Here is a 16,837-nt window from a genome sequence, read left to right as displayed (position 1 = left end):
CAAGCCCATACTGGCTCTGCAAGAGCACTTCAGCTAGTCCCAATTCCCCCACCCTTTCACCGTAGCCCTGCAAATTTTTTTCCTTCAGGTACTTATCTAATTCCCTTTTGAAAGCCACGATTGACTCTGCCTCCACCACCCTTTCAGGCAGTGCATTCCAGATTATAACCACTTGCTGCGTAAAAAAGTTTTCCCTCAGGTTGTCTTTGGATCTTCTGCCAATCACCTTAAATCTGTGTCCTCTGGTTCTCGACCCTTTCGTCAATGGGAACAGTTTCTCTCTCTCGTCTCTGTCTAGACCCCTTGTGATTTGTGACCACCTCTATCAAATCTCCTCTCAATCTTCTCTGCTCTAAGGAGAACAACCCCAGCCTCTCCAGCCTACCCATGTAACTGAAGTCCCTCATCACTGCAACCATTCTTGTAAATCTTTTCTGCACCCTCTCTAAAGCCTTTACATCCTTCTGAAGTGTGGTGCCCAGAATTGGACACAATACTCCAGTTGTGGCCGAACCAGTGCTTTATAAAGGTTCATCATAACGTCATTGCTTTTGTACTCTATGCCTCTATTTATAAAGCCTGGGATCCCGTATGCTTTTTTAACCTCTTCCTCAACCTGTCCTGCCACCTTCAATGATTTGTGCACATGTACACCCAGGTCTCTCTGTCCTGCACCCCCTTTAGAATTGTACCCTTTAGTTTATGTGTCCTCTCCCCATTCTTTCTAACCATCACTTTGCACTTTTCTGCGTTAAACTTCATCTACCACGTGTCCGTCCATTCCACCAGCCTGTCTGTCCTCTTGAAGTCCATCCCTCTCCTCCTCACTGTTCACTATACTTCCAAGTTTTGTGTCATCCACAAATTTTGCGAGTGCCCTGTACACCTGAATCCAAATCATTTAATATATATCAAGAAAAGCCGTGGTCCTAGTACCGACCCCTGGGGAGCAGCACTGTATACATTCCTCCAGTCCGAAAAACAACCGTTCGCCGCTACTCTCTGTTTCCTGTCACTTAGCCACCTTTGTATCCATGCTGCCACTGTCCCTTTTATTCCATCAAAGTTTCTCGCCATTTAAAAAATATTCTGTTTTTCTAATCTTCTTACCAAAGTGAATAACCTCACATTTCCCTACATTATACCCCATCTGCCACCTTATTGCCCTCTCACTTAGCCTATCTATACCCCTTTGCAGACTCTTTGTGTTCTCATCACAGCTTACTGTCCCACCTAGCTTTGTATCATCAGCAAATATGGATACATTACACTCTGTTCCTTCATCTAGGTCATTAATATAGATTGTAAATAGCTGAGAACCCAACACTGATCCTTGCGGCACCCCACTAGTTACAGCCTGCCAACCTGAAAAAGATCCGTTTATCCCTACTCTCTGTTTTCTGTCCGTTAACCAATCCTCTATCCATGCTACTATATTACCCCAACCCCATGAGCCCTAACCTTGTGTAATAATCTTTCATGTGGCACCTTATCGAATGTCTTTTGGAAATCCAAATATACTACATCCTCTGGTTCCCCTTTATCTACCCTGCTAGTAGAGAGATGTTCCCCTGATTCCCATTGACTTCAATTTTACTACAAACCCCATCAGTGAGAATATTGAAACTAAATTGCCACCCTCTGTCCCATCACAAAACAAAAAACATAAATATATATGTTTAATTGTATAACTAATTTTTATACAGAAAAAATGCTTCTGTTGTGTTACAGGGGGGGTTGTGGATTTTTTATAATATGGGAGGGGATCCTCCGAAGCAAAAAGGTTGAGAACCCCTGATGTGGTTGATGTTGTGTATATGGACTTTCAAAAGGCATTTGATGAAGTACCGCATAATAGACTTGTTAGCAAAATTGAAGGAGTGACAATATAAACGAAATGGTACAATTTTGAAGTGGGTGCAGGAACAGAGACCTGGAAGTGTACGTACACAAGTCTTTGAAGGTGGCAGGAAAAGTTGAGTAAGGCTCTTGGCTTTATAAATAGAGGCACAGTCAACAAAAGCAAGGAAGTTATGCTAAACTTTTTATAAAACACTTGTTAGGGCCCAGCTTTAGTATTGTGGCCAATTTTGGCGACCACACTTTAGGAAGGGTGGCAAGACCTTTGAGAGGGTGCAGAGGAGATTTACTAGAATTGGACCACGGATGAAATACTTCAGTTATATGAAGAGACTAGAGAAACTGGGATTGTTTTCCTTGGAGCAGAGAAGGTCAAGAGGAGATTTGATCGAGGTGTTCAAATTATTATGGGTTTTGATCGAGTAAATAAGGAGAAGCTGTTTCCAGTGGCACAAGAGTTGGTAACCAGAGGACGCAGATTTAAGGTCATTGCAAAAGAACCAGAGGCGACTTGAGGGGAAAAAAGTTTTATGCAGCGAGTTGTGATGATCTGAATGCACTGCTTGAAAGCGTGGTGGAAGCAGATTCAATAATAACTTTCAAAAGGGAATTGGATAAATGATTGAAGGGAAAAAATTTGTAGGGCTATGGGGAAAGTGGGACTAATTGGATAGCTTTCAAAGAATCAGCACGAGCACAATGGGTTGAATTGCTGCCTTCTGTGCTGTATCATCCTATGATTCTTTGGGGGTATTGCCAGGGTATGGGCCAACAGGTGATTGGTCATTCTGTCTCCAATTTTTCAGGCATACTGATTGGATGCAAGTGAATTCAAGGATGTTTACTTCCACATGTTTTGTGCACATCATAAATTGGTGAGATTTTATATTCTGGGGAAAACTACTTGTACAAAGTATTCCCTTTTGGCCTCCTATTTACAATTGAAATATTCGCAGGACACTTAGGTGCTCCAGCCACAATTAGTCATGTATATCACTATTCAGACAATTAACACCATATCTTCCTGAGAAACCACAAAGCCTGGAATCTCAACAAGTTCTCCTCATAGATGAATGCCTTAACGTTTCTCATCTGTTCTGAGGATTGTGACCAAAGCAGGACTTGATATTTATAGACTGCTGCCTTTGGATGTCTCTGAGGCCTCCTTTGCTGTTTTCTTGCATTCCAGAGTATGACAGCCTCCTGTGTTCATCACAATGGATATACCATAGTGAAAGTAGTAGGTAGTGTAATGTTCTTTAAAGGCAGCACAATTCTGGGCTTTCTGGTAGCTTGGTGATGTGCAACTTGACAATTTAAAAAGCAGAATATTGAAGACATTCCCAATTGTAACAATTAAAGCTAAAACTAAATTTGGTTGCTTAAAAATGATGCTAAACGTTGTCAGGCTGGCACTGAGTGTGTAAAGTAACACAACAGGAGCATGTTTTTATTCCACAGGGACATGATGCCACTAAATGCAAATTTCAGCATTGCTGGTGAGTAAGAACATCCACTTTCAATCATTCCTTTGTGTTGTATACTTATAATAGATTATCCTTTCTTTTGGAAGGGCTGTTGTATCTGTCTCCATTTTAAGGTGACACATTATATTCGGATACAATGGAGAAAGCTCCACAGAACAAAAAAAAACTATAGAACCAGAAAAAAACCAATTCAACTTGTGCTTTTTGCATTCTACTTTCAGGATTTCCATTGACTTGACTTTATTTCCATTTCTCACCTGCCCTTATTTCAAGTCCATTTTTCTCTACTTTTGTGCTGCACATATCCTTGGCATGTGTCTAATCCCAAACCTCTATGCTCCTACTACTGCACAGTTATGACTTGATTTTAATTTGTCCTTTTGGACCCTCTGACCAACATCTTTGACCAGTTAGCTGAATACACCTTTCAGCAATTGTAATAGGAATCTGTCTAGCCACTTGGTAAATATGGGAAAACACATTTGTTTATTAAGCAAGATTGTTGCACTTTGTTGCTTACTACATGGTAGCAGTGGATGTGTTACCCTCCGGTTGCCACAGATAAGATAAACAAGCAAATCGGATGTTTTGTCTCAATTGGCCAAAAAAAAAGTATTTGGAGTCTGAATTTAGTCTACTGCAGATTAACTTTTAGGGATGTGGTTTCTATTGTCAACTGTCTGCAGTGTTTGTCCTCTACATAGTATCTGTTGTGACCATGTCTTGATTTTGTGCTTGTTGACTGATTCATTGGCCCAGAAATTCGGGTCGGAGGCTTCCCGCGGGTGCAAGCCTCTGACCTGCACTTACCTAGCGCGCCGGCTGTTGAGCTGTGGGCCCGCGTGGGATTCCGATCTTGGGCCTCCTCCAACTGCCGGCGCGCAGTGCTTGCGTATCCCAGGGCGCAGTTAGTTAGATGTGTCCCCTGGGATCACATGGGCCATGCAGAACCAATAGTAGCAGGGAATGCTTCATTCATAAGTTTGACAGGAAGAGCTGTCAAACCTATAAATACTATAAGCCCCACAACATCACTAAAACTTCAAATAAAGTTTAAAAATCACATTTTTAAAGTAACTATAAATTATATAAAATAACTATTTTAAACAATAATTTAAATTTTTGAAAATTAATGACATTTTCTAACGGGACTAAAAATAAACTTACCTTTCTTTAAAGTATTTAACAATAATAAACCTGTGGAAAAAATGTTTTAATTTTAATTAATTCGCCACTTACCTTGTTAAAAGCAGGCCTTGCGCCTGCTTTTTATATGTGTAACTCCTGGAGACTTGTGTTTTTTTTCCAGTTTTTTCCGGGAGGGTAATTTCAACGCGCACGCGCTGCCTCTCCGGTGCACGCATTTCACCTCTGAACCCCTTCTTTCAGGGGAACGGAAGTGCCGGTTTCCCGCGCATGCGCAGTGCATGCACAAAACCGGCACTTGCAATGGCCTTACGGGTGAGTACCTCGTGCGTACTCACCCGTGGAGACCCGAATTTCTGAGCCATTGTGTTTCATTGACATTGCTGTGAATCAATGAGGTGAAAAACACGAGCCCAACCAATGGGGATGGATGGGGCAAAGCATATTTATAACACTACTCAAATTTATAGGGTTCATATTTAAGACATCTGTTTGAGAGGCTTTATCCTGAAGAAGCCTGCCATTGTATTTTTGACTCTCAAGTTGTCAGCTAACATGTTTCATTCATACCTCTGATAACCAGTGAACCGTCTGATGTCAGAGGGCCCAAGCAATATCTCTGCTTTCTAATCCATCCGACTTATTTCATTGACAGTTGGAGCTGGAACCTACGTCCCGAAGTGTGTAATAATAGCCCGTAATTTGTGGTCAGTGGCGAAGCAAAGGCGCTTGCCGCTGGCCCCGAAGAAAGCTGCCCAATCTCTTTGGCGAGAAGTTTGCCTTTTTTGACGTTCAATTGATTTCAGCGCTCTAATGGGAATTCCTAGTGCGATGCTGCAGTGACGGCAGCAAGCTGTTTAAGCAGCCAATCACATTACAGAATTCTCAGACAGGAAATGAGAAGCTGCTTTTAGCCGGATTTTAATTTTAATTTTATGGAGAACGAAATAAAGATTGGGACCCTCAGGGGGGATAAGGTAGAAACTGAAATATCATGAACAAACTTTTTTGTTTAAAGTTTTTTTAAATTGTAAGTTTTATCATAATGGAGAAATTTGACACTCCACAAATTTAAAAATTAGTTTCAGGGCCAGAATGTTTACCAGTAAATACGCTGTTATAACCCAAGTTACACCTATTCCAACAAGGCTTAGCATTTATTGGGGTATTTAACAGCAATATTACTGCAGAAAAGCCCAAGTTTTCATCAGTTTCACTGATTACTCTGATTGCCGGCTATGGCGGGGGTGGGTGGGTCCACTGCACAGCCAGTGTCCGAGCAGTGAATGACTGACCGCAACTTCAGGATTTCCTCGTTTAGATGCGCATGCGCCAAATCTTGAAGTGGCGATCAGTTTCAAACGGATAATGACGGCCAACGCTGTTAGTTCGCCGTCATTATCTGCCACAAATTCCGGGCCAATGAGGGGAAAGACGAGCCCAATAAGTGGGGAAAAAAATATATACCATTAGACTCTAAACTACATTCAAATGCTGGTGACTATTTAAAATAACATTACAAACTCTAGTTGAATCTGAACTTTGGGCTGTTTTCTCATATAACCTTGTTCTGTGCTGTATGATTATTCGATCCATCATGCCTGTGTCGGCTCTTTGAAAGATCCAGTGAGGACACGAACATTGTGTATTCTAAGCCATTTACCTGTTCATGGCCTTCCTTTTGCATGTTCAGGGTCACACCTTCTGTTTCTGTTCTTCTAACTGCCGAGCTAAATGTTCTTTACAATAACAAATATGGTGGGTGGTGTGATGGAACCCTGACAGGACTTCTATCTTCACTTCAAACCATTCTGCCATTTTTCCTTCAAGTGTCTACCTTGACCCATTACCTTCTTCCCTCTGAATCTGAAGGTAATGGGTTCAAATCCCACTCCAGGGGCTTGAGCACATAATCTAGGCTGGCATTTCAGTGCAGTACTGAGGGAGTGTTGCACTGTCGGAGGTGCCGTCTTTCGGATGAGACGTTGAACCGAGGCACCGCCTGCCCTCAAGTGGGTGTAAAAGATCCCACAGCACTATTCAAAGAGCAGGGGAGTTCTCCTCGTGTTCTAGCCAACATTTATCACTCAGCCAACATTTTTAAAAGAGAACAGATGATCTGGCCATTTATTTCATTACAGTTTATGGGAGCTTGCTATGTGCAAATTGGCTGCTACGTTTCCTACACTTCAAAAGTGGGATGTTCTGAGGTCATGAAAGGGGCTATATAAATGCAAGGTTTTTTTTCATACAAGCTTATATTCCTTTCTCTCATAGCAGTCTGGTCCTTTTTCCAGCAACACTGAGTCATTCCAACCTGAGTTATACGCTTGCTTAAGGTCTATGTAACCGTGGTCTTCCTGCAGATTGTTTCCATCCCACAGCACTTCTGAATTGTATGTTGGCCTGAATATCTGATCGGTATTTCCATGTTAACTCTAGCTACATGGAGTTTCCTGCACCCTTCTGTTTAGGGGTGTCCATCACTCCAGTAAACATGTTCTGCCTGGCACACTAAGCAGAGAATCATAGGAAGTTACAGCACGGAAGGAGGCCATTTCGGCCCATTGTGTCCGCGCTGGCCAACAAAGAGCTATCTAGCCTAATCCCACTTCCCAGCTCTTGGTCCGTAGCCCTGCAGGTTAGAGCATCCCAAGTGCACATCCAAGTACTTTTTAAATGTGGTTAGGGTTCCTGCCTCTACCACCCTTTCAGGCAGTGAGTGCCAGATCCCCACCACCCTCTGGGTGAAGACATTTCCCCTCAAATCCCCTCTAAAACTTCCACCAATTACTTTAAATCTGTGTCCCCTGGTTTTTGACCCCTCTGCTAAGGGAAATAGGTCCTTTCTATCCACTTTTTCTAGGCCCCTCATAATTTTATACACCTCAGTAAGGTCTCCCCTCAGCCTCCTCTGTTCCAAGGAAAACAGACCCAGCCTATCCAGTTTTTCCTCATAGCTACGATTCTCTACTCCTGGCAACATCCTTGTAAATCTCCTCTGTACCCGCTCTAGTGCAATCACATCTTTCCTGTAATGTGGTGACCAGAACTGCACGCAGATTAATGGTTCTGAAATTCTTGTACTCCAACCCATCCCCTTTCCAGTATCAGCATACTATTGCTGCCAGTTTCCAACAACAGGAAACTTTGGTTTATCCGGAGGTTGTATGTCCGGAAACCGCGATCTAACGGCAGAAATCAGCAGCCGTTTTGTTAGGTTTTTTTCTTTTTTTTTTCTTCTAGCATTTTTTTTAAACAGTCAGTCTCTGGAAAGCCTCTCTGAAGCTGTTGCTAAGCTACAGAGACGCTTCCAAGGTACGGGCTGACTTTACAAGCTGTTGCTAAGCAACAGTGTTTGTTGTCAGATACGGAGATGAAAACCTCCGCATCCTTCAACATTAGTGCTGGTCTGTCCGGAAGTTTTCATAGATCGGCATCATGCCGGTCCCGTCGGTGCCAGATACGCGAAGTTTCCTGTAGTTCCATTCTCTTGCCTATTTTCATGAAGCATTTTCACACCACCTTAGCCCATCCTCCGTTTAAGTAATTCTGCAAGTGCCCCAGACTGTTCTTTCCATATGCCTCACTGTTGTTCTGCCATCTCCTTCTCTGTTTCTCTTGAAAATTCAGCGACCTCTAGAGTTAACTTTCTTGTCCTGCTGTGAGCTCAAGTTTGGATTTGAGTCCTCCATGACTCGCAAAGTTTACACTTTTAAGTAAAGGAGTACAGAAAGGACTATAGCTTATTTATGTATACTGTACTTCTGTTTGTTTTAGTCTGACTAATTAGATATATCCATGTTAAGGGATGATGCAATACTAACTTGTAGTATTCTTTCTACCCAAAGGAATGGATGCACTGCTTCATGCACCTCTACGAACCCCTTTGCAACAATTTGAGGTAAAGTAGCGTGTGTCTGTTGGTGCAAGTACTGAAGCCTGGTTCTTACAAATAGTATGGGTGGTACCTAAATTGTGACACGTAAGGCTTCCATTCACTTCAACAAGAAGCGCTATGATCATATGTTTTATGTCAGCGACAAAATTTCCAAATGGATTTAATGGAAGCGTGGTTGTTTTAATTTGGCATAGAAACATAGAAGATAGGAGCAGGAGTAGGCCATTCGGCCCTTCGAGCCTGCTCCGCCATTCAATGAGATCATGGCTGATCATCCAAATTCAGTACCCTGTCCCTGCCTTCTCCCCATATCCCTTGATCCCTTTAGCCTTAAGAAATATATCCAACTTTTTCTTGAATATATTTAATGAACTGGCCTCCACCGCCCTCTGTGGCAGAGAATTCCACAGGTTCACCACTCTCTGGGTGAAGAAATTCCTCCTCATTTCAGTCCTAAATGGCTTACCCCTTATCCTTAGACTATGACCCCTGGTTCTGGACTCCCCGGCCATCAAAAACATCCTTCCTGCATCTAGTCTGTCCAGGCCTGACAGAATTTTATAGGTTTCGATGAGATCCCCTCTCAATCTTCTAAACTCCAGTGAGTATAAGCCCAATCGACACAATCTGTCCTCATACGTCATCCCTGCCATCCCAGGTATCAGCCTGGTGAATCTTCGCTGCACTCCTTCCATGGCAAGAACGTCCTTCCTCAGGTAAGGCGACCAAAACTGCACACAATACTCAAGGTGTGGTCTCACCAAGGCCTGGTGTTTCTAGTATGCTGAAATTACAGGCACCAATTTTCCAGAAAGTAGGATTTTTTTTTAAAATGGCAAATAATGTGTTCCATTTCCATTTTAGTACTTTAAATATAAGAAAAGCATTAAAACAAATTATCTGATCGTCACAGTGAGTTGTAATGTATTTATCTTCCCATTTTTAAACAGTCCTGTGAACACATTGAGACTGTCGGGTTACATCAAATCTTCCCCATCTCTGGGCTTGAAGTGCGAAGGGAAGGTCTTGAAGAGACGGTCATGACTTCTGAAACAAAAGTTACATCTGGGCTTCAAAAAAAAATTGACTTCAAATCTTTCTTGGCTGGACTTGATTCTCCAGAGCCAGCACATTCCAACCTGTGCCTTGACACTGGGGAGGAGGGTGTCGATAAGTCCTTCAGCTCTATCAGACAAAACAAGGTTCCTAAACCGCAAAAGACACTTGATTTTAAATCGTTCTTAAATAGCATAAAGCAGAGTGAGGCAAATGAAAATAAGATGGTGTCCACGTCCTCCATCTTTGAGGAACAGGTATTTAAACAGACAGACTTTGTTACTTCAGCTTGTGAAGCAGGTAAAGACATTGAGATGACAAATAAATTGGTGCTGCAAAGAAACTCTATCGACAATCTGGATCCAAACAGAACTGTGATGTTTCTGGACCAGGACAACGATATGGAGTTCACCAGAAGCCACACTATTGCTATTGACCATTTTGCCGTGGGAAAAACTACCACTCTTCATTCATTAATAGAGCCTAACAATGTAGAGACACTAGATACTGGCGGGTCAATTCATTCTTCCATTCTTCAAGATAAAACTGTTGTGTTTTCTGGAGAAGATTGTATGGACATGACCAGAAGTCATACTCTACCTATTGATGTCAGGAAGATAGATCACATCATAAATCAAAATCAACTAACGGCTGTCACAATTCACAAAAATGATAGACCAAGGCTGCCCTCTTTTACCCCTGATGAACACAAGATATTCTCAGATGATGGCTATTGTAATAAAGTCAACCAAAATGAGGTTTTGTGTGCAACTAAATTGACCTCCAGATCAGTGTCTATTCTGTCATGCTTTCCCAGTGATAAGACCACAATATTTTCAGAAGCAAACGATATGGACATCACCAAAAGTCATACAGTTGCAATTGACAGTGGGAGCCTTGGACAAGTTACAAATGAAGCATTGAATTCAACTAGAATGACCTCCAGAGGGAGTGTACCTGGGTCTATACAAGCATCGTTTCCCAGTGATAAGACCATGGTGTTTTCAGAAGCAAATGACATGGACATGACCAAAAGTCATACAGTTCCAATTGACAGTGGGAGCCTTGGACAAGTTACAAATGAAGCATTGAATTCAACTAGAATGACCTCCAGAGGGAGTGTACCTGGGTCTATACAAGCATCGTTTCCCAGTGATAAGACCATGGTGTTTTCAGAAGCAAATGACATGGACATAACCAAAAGCCATACAGTTCCAATTGACAGTGGATGCCTTGGGCCAATTGTAACTTGGACAGTGGGTTCAAGTACATCCTTTCCTAGTGATAAGAACACGTTTTTTTCAGAAGCAAATGATATGGATATAACCAAAAGCCATACAGTTGCTATTGACAGTGGCAGCCTTGGAAAAGTTACAAATGAAGTATTTGGTTCAACTAGAATGACCTCCAGACTGACTGCTGCTGGGTGTACTCTATCATCTTTTCCCAGTGATAAGACCATGGTCTTTTCAGATGCAAATGATATGGACATAACCAAAAGCCATACAGTTGCAATTGAGAGTGGAAAACTTGGGCCAGTTGCAAATCGTACAATGAGTTCAAATAAAATGACCTCCAGACGGAGTACTGCTGGGTCTATTCTGTCATCTTTTCCCAGTGATAAGTCTATGGTGTTTTTGGAGGAAAATGATATGGACATAACCAAAAGTCATACAGTTCCACTTGACAGTGGATGCCTTGGGCCAGTTGTAAATTGGACAGTGGGTTCAAGTAGAATGACCTCCAGCGGGAGTGTACCTGGGTCTATACAAGCATCATTTCCCAGTGATAAGACCATGGTGTTTTCAGAAGCAAATGACATGGACATAACTAAAAGTCATACAGTTCCAATTGACAGTGGGAGCCTTGGACAAGTTACAAATGAAGCATTGAATTCAACTAGAATAACCTCCAGACTGACTGCTGCTGGGTCTGTTCGGTCATCATTTCCCAGTGAAAAGACCAAAGTGTTTTTGGAGGAAAATCATATGGATGTAACCAAATGCCATACAGTTCCAATTGACAGTGGATGCCTTGGGCCAATTGTAAATTGGACAGTGGGTTCGAGTGATAAGACCACGTTTTTTTCAGAAGCAAATGATATGGATATAACCAAAAGCCATACAGTTGCTATTGACAGTGGCAGCCTTGGAAAAGTTACAAGTGAAGCATTGGGTTCAACTAGAATGACCTCCAGACTGAGTGTACCTGGATCGATACAAGCATCTTTTCCCAGTGATAAGACCATGGTGTTTTCAGAAGCAAATGATCTGGACATAACCAAAAGTCATACAGTTGCTATTGAGAATGGCAGCCTTGGGTCTGCTGCAAATGAGGCATTGGGTTCAGCTAGAACGACTTCCAGATTGACTGCTCCTGGGTCTGTATCGTCATCCTTTCCCAACGATAAGACCCTGGTTTCTGAACAAGTTACACCAATTACAAAAATTCATCGAGTGCCCATTCACAGTAAGCATGACATATCCAGTAATCAGAAAATTACCCAGTTGGTGCTTGAAAAAGGGCAAAAGTATTTTAATAACCATTCAGGCAATGTAGACTTTACCAGCATTCAAACCACTGTAGAAAACCCAATTTGTAACGTCAATCGTGGTGTCCATACACTTGGTATTTCTGCCCCTTTCACTGGGAGCATGGAGATTCCTCCAACAGTGGGGTTTGAAGGTGATACGGAGCCAAAAGGCGAACCTGTTAGTTCTACATGTGTAACTGGGACATATGGAAAAGGAATGGAACAATCTGTTCTATACACAGAATCGAGTCCAAACAGTTTTCTAACATGTAAAAATGACAAAACTCAGGAGAAGAGGACTCTGATCGATCAGAGCAGGGAGGCAGCTTCTGAAGAGTTTGTTCGATATCAAGGTAATGATGCTCAACCCGAATGTACTGCTAATGCTGCAAGAACTGAACCTGTAAGTACAGCAAATATAAATCTGGGATGTAATCAATCCAGAAACTCAAGTCTTGCTAATATGTCATCACTTCAAAAATTGAACTCCATGACCAATGTAACTTATGACACTGCATTAGAAAGGCCTCCGTTGAGTGGCAAAGGTCCTGCAGATGGTCAAACATGGGATGCAAAGACATGGTTCTCAAAACAAAATTCACTTATTAAGGATACATTTAAATCCAAAATATCTCTAGGCATCTTTCCCCCTAAACTGCCGAGTAGAGAAAATCTATACAAAGCTGTAAATTCAAATCAACAGGATGCAATAAAAACATCAGTAGAACATCTCCGCTCTGGTTCACTTCTGAGTACCATGTACAAATCAAACAAACTTGAGGAAGATTCAAATGTATTTGAACCTAATGCTGACCCTCAAAAAGAACCAGATATCGAAAGCCAAGTAACTGATCGTGACCAAGTAGAAAGCAAAATGTTTGATCAAGTGGAGGCGTCTCACTGCTTGAAGTCTAGTGAAGTGGACTCTCTCGCAATCAGTCAACAGCCTGGAAAAGAAGCATTACTTACTTCTGAACAAGATGAGAATGTTACAGGTTATAGAGAGCAAGTTCTTGGAGGGTCAAAAATGGAACAAAGGCTTTACCAAAAACGGGCATGGAGTGAAGAGGAAAATGGAAATGCATGCAGTAAAAGAAAAATGAGTAGGAATTTGAAGCACAATGTCACTGATTCTTCAGGACAAAAGGTAAGTGAAAGAAAATGTGCACACGAGCATCATAGGGAATTGTGAATGTGTTCATAATGTAGCATAACGATGATTGTACTAATAGTACAGTCCGTGTCCTAGACTTGGTTTTATCAGCCAATAAATTGGGTGAAAGGAAGAAGTGTTTAAACTCCAGACTGGAAATTGACCTTAAGCCTGTGACTGAAGCCACTGAACTGAAAAATGGACTTTCTGGTATATATGGGTTTAGCTGAGATCAACTTGATGTAGGTGGTTATCATTTTGTTCACCTTGTCTGCTCCATACAAGTCTGAGGTGGAATATAGACTCCACAATAATTGTTTGTAAATAGGGTTATTAGGAAATCCTGACAACTTCATCCCTGTGGTGTCGATATTTTGGCTTTTGGTCAAGGGGTTGTCGTATATTTTTTCCAGCAGTAGACACATTGAGGTCTAGGTTTATTGAGTTGTCATTTAGATTGTATTGGCAATACAGCTGCCTGGAATAGTTATCTCTGAACACCATGATTGCCTGGACTTGTATGAAATGTGGAGTTTGCACATTCTCCCCGTGTTTGCGTGGGTTTACTCCGGGTGCTCCGGTTTCCTCCCACAGTCCAAAGATGTGCAGGTTAGGTTGATTGGCTATGATAAATTGACCCTTAGTGTTAGGGGGATTAAATACGTGGGGTTACGGGGATAGGGTGGGATATGTGTTGGTGTAGGGGTTATGGGGATCGGGTGGTATATGTGTCGGTGCAGGCTCGATGGGCCGAAATGGCCTCTATCTGCACTGTGGGGTTTCTGTGATTTCTGTGATTCTGTGAAAACAGTTGATAGAGGTGTAAGTTCCATCATGATGCTGGCTGCAGCTTGAGTGACAGCTCATCCTCCCTCCTGTCACCTTCCCCCTCCCCCAATAAAGTAGCATGAGAGATTGTGTTATTATGGTACTTATTGGAGTCCTCCTTAGTTGAATAAAGTTCTCTACATAGCAACTTTTGCTCTGTCTTGAATTGTTTATTTCCCCATGTACACAACCTTTTTACTTTTGTTTTGTGAACTCGGACTCCCAAATGCGGAATCCTTTCCTTAAGTTCCAAATGAGGGAGATAAGACAGTGAGTGCTTTGAAGAACTAATTCCTTTGAAAGAAAGATTAGGATTGCTGTTGCTCATGAGCAATCTACTCATTTAGTCAAGCTCCCTCAACTGTACACTCAGTACAATAATAGAGCAATTTCTACTGTTCTTTGAAATTAATATTTCTAAATATTTGTGGCATCAAGTTGACTTTTGTTCAGGGCCTATTATAGTTCAAGTGCTTAACCAGCATATGCTTTAATTTTGAAAGTATTTTTAACATAGGTCAGCAATGCTCCTGCCGTGCAGTGTGAAGGCGTAGGGCATGGAATCATGGAAGAGAACCTATTCAGTATGACAACAAAGAGCCTGGATAGCAACAGCTCCTTAGATTCAACCAAAGGTGATGGGACCTCTGCTCATACTGTCGGTAAGTTGAGGCCTATCACTTTGTTCCATTTGCATAGAAAACATTTAGTTAAAAGGGGGGGGGGAAAAAAGCCATTTTAGACAAATGGCCTGGCCCACTTGACTCCAGTCCCACACCTACGTGGTTGACTCTTAATGCCCTCAGGGCAACTAGGGATGAGAAATAAATACTGCCGTGCTAATATTGCCCACATCCCAAGAACAAATCAAATAAAACTCTGCAACCGTAGACATCGATTATCCTGTCGATACCAATTTGTTCCCATGTACTCTGCAAGAAGAGTTTCTGCATGTTTTGAAGCAACTTGATTTGTACTTTAGTGAAATCTCCCCAAGAGTCATGAACTATTATTCCCAGAAGTGATCATATCCTCTGTGGTTAAATAGCCTGGTGATGCTCACACTTGAACAGCTGCTTGGCATCGTGGTACAGTACCCCAACATGGGCTTGTACCTTCTGTAGAGAGCAGGGGGGGGAATCTTTGACTGATCTGGAGATCAAGTTATTAAACTTATATAATATTATATTCCATCTGTCAGGTCTTCCCTGTACCAAGAGTTTAATATGATCAGTGCTCTAGACAGAAGCTCTTTTTTTTAATGCTTTTCAGTAGCCTTGTATCCATTATTGATATTGCTACAACTACTTATTTCTGTATCACTGTCGATACCAATTTGTTCCAATGTACTCTATGCAAGAAGAGTTGAGAATGTTTTGAAGCAATTTGATTTGTACTGTAGTGAATTCCTCAAGAGTCATGAACTATGGTTCCCAGAAGTGGCAGGTTTCTTGTTTGCTGAATAACCGATTCAAAATTTCCATGGGTTACAAAAGAGCAGTTTGCAAATTGGGCACCATCAGTCAATGGTTTTTACTGTCTGTGCTGATGAAATGGGCACAGATTTCCAGCATCTGCAGTATTTTGCTATTATATTAGTGTTTGGTTCACTGCCACCTCTTCTAGGAATGCCAACCTTGAAGAAGTTCTGCTCTTCTCTCCGACGGGATTTCCGTTTGTCTATTCAACCTTGTTCATCTTCCTTGCTTTGTTTCCCTTCTCGTGTTTGATCAGGTATCTGCCAAGGCTCGGTTTCACAGCCACATCTCTTTTCTCAGTAACTGTCTCCGGTTCAGAGTTATTCCACATGGATTCCAACTGAACTTCCACCCTTCATGTTTCGGATCCACCCAGGATTACAAATATCTCTTGATATGATTTTGCCATTCCCATTTGCAACATTTTCACAGCATGTTCTTTCAATTCCTTCCTCCCCTCCTAAAGCCCCCCTGTCTCTGCACCTGCTTAATATCTGTTACATCTCCAGTTCTGATGAAGGGTCCCAGACCTGAAACGTTAACTCTGTTTCTCTCTCCACAGATGCTGCCTGGCCTGCTGAGTATTTCCAGCATTTTCTGTTGTTATTTCAGATTTCCAGCATCCGCAGTATTTTGCTATTATACTATGAAATAGGCCACTGGTTTAACATTTCCATGCAGAAAAGAGACCTTGCCTTGGAATGCAATCGCCAAAGCACCAGAAAAAGTCTCTGAATCTTGTGTAATAAAACAGAATATGACCTATTTGGATGCCACATAGTTTAAAGGGTTCAATTATGAAGACATGTTGCATAAACTTAGCTTGTATTCCTTTGCATATAGAAGATGAGTGATCTAATCGAGGTGTTTAAAATGGTAAAAGGATTCGATAGGGCAGATACAGAGACTATTTCCTCTAACGAGGGAATTCAGAACAAGAGGGCATAATCATAAAATTAGGGCTAAGTCATTCAGGAGTGAAATCTAAAAACGCTTCTTCACACAAAAGGTAATGGAATTCTGGAACTCTTCCACCAAAAAGGTCAATTGAAGCCTTCAAGACTGAGATTGATTTTTTGTCAGTTAATCTTTCCTGCCTTCCACCCTATCACAGACCTTCCTTTTCCTTCTTTCTTCCCCTCCCCACTTTCCTTGCCTCTGCACTTGCTCAAAATCTGTATATTTCTAACTTTCTCCAGTTCTGATGAAAGGTCATCAACCTGAAATGTTAAATCTGTTTCTCCCTCCACAATGCTGCCTGACCTGCTGAGTATTTCCAGCATTTTCTGTTTTTTTATTTCAGATTTCCAGCATTTGTGGTATTTTTTGCTTTTGATTTGATAGATTTTTGTTAGGTAGGGGTGTCGAGGAATATGAAGTCGAGTTACAGATCAG

General features: G+C 41.8%; 1 protein-coding gene across 4 annotated transcripts in view; it reads left to right on the top strand.

Annotated features, from left to right (window-relative positions):
• The window catches only part of LOC147109621 (uncharacterized), a 52,334-nt gene extending 36,142 nt beyond the window's left edge, over nucleotides 1-16,192 (top strand). For 3 of the 4 annotated variants that reach the window (XM_086003701.1, XM_086003699.1, XM_086003700.1), the window contains exons 8-12: nucleotides 3,322-3,359; nucleotides 8,345-8,397; nucleotides 9,345-13,130; nucleotides 14,482-14,626; nucleotides 16,005-16,192. In XM_086003701.1, coding sequence (XP_085859827.1) covers nucleotides 3,322-3,359; nucleotides 8,345-8,397; nucleotides 9,345-13,130; nucleotides 14,482-14,626; nucleotides 16,005-16,177 — 4,195 coding nt within the window. In that variant the 3' untranslated portion in view covers nucleotides 16,178-16,192. The remainder of the gene's footprint in view (nucleotides 1-3,321; nucleotides 3,360-8,344; nucleotides 8,398-9,344; nucleotides 13,131-14,481; nucleotides 14,627-16,004) is intronic. The other variant, XM_086003702.1, reaches the window with a different exon arrangement.
• The last annotated feature ends 645 nt before the right edge of the window (nucleotides 16,193-16,837 follow it).

Source organism: Somniosus microcephalus, chromosome 12, assembly GCF_052327205.1.
Source record: "Somniosus microcephalus isolate GS21.2 chromosome 12, FLI_Smic_1.0, whole genome shotgun sequence".
Classification (NCBI taxonomy): domain Eukaryota; kingdom Metazoa; phylum Chordata; class Chondrichthyes; order Squaliformes; family Somniosidae; genus Somniosus; species Somniosus microcephalus.
Note: the sequence above shows the minus strand (reverse complement) of the source record. Positions and strands in the feature narration are given on the sequence as shown.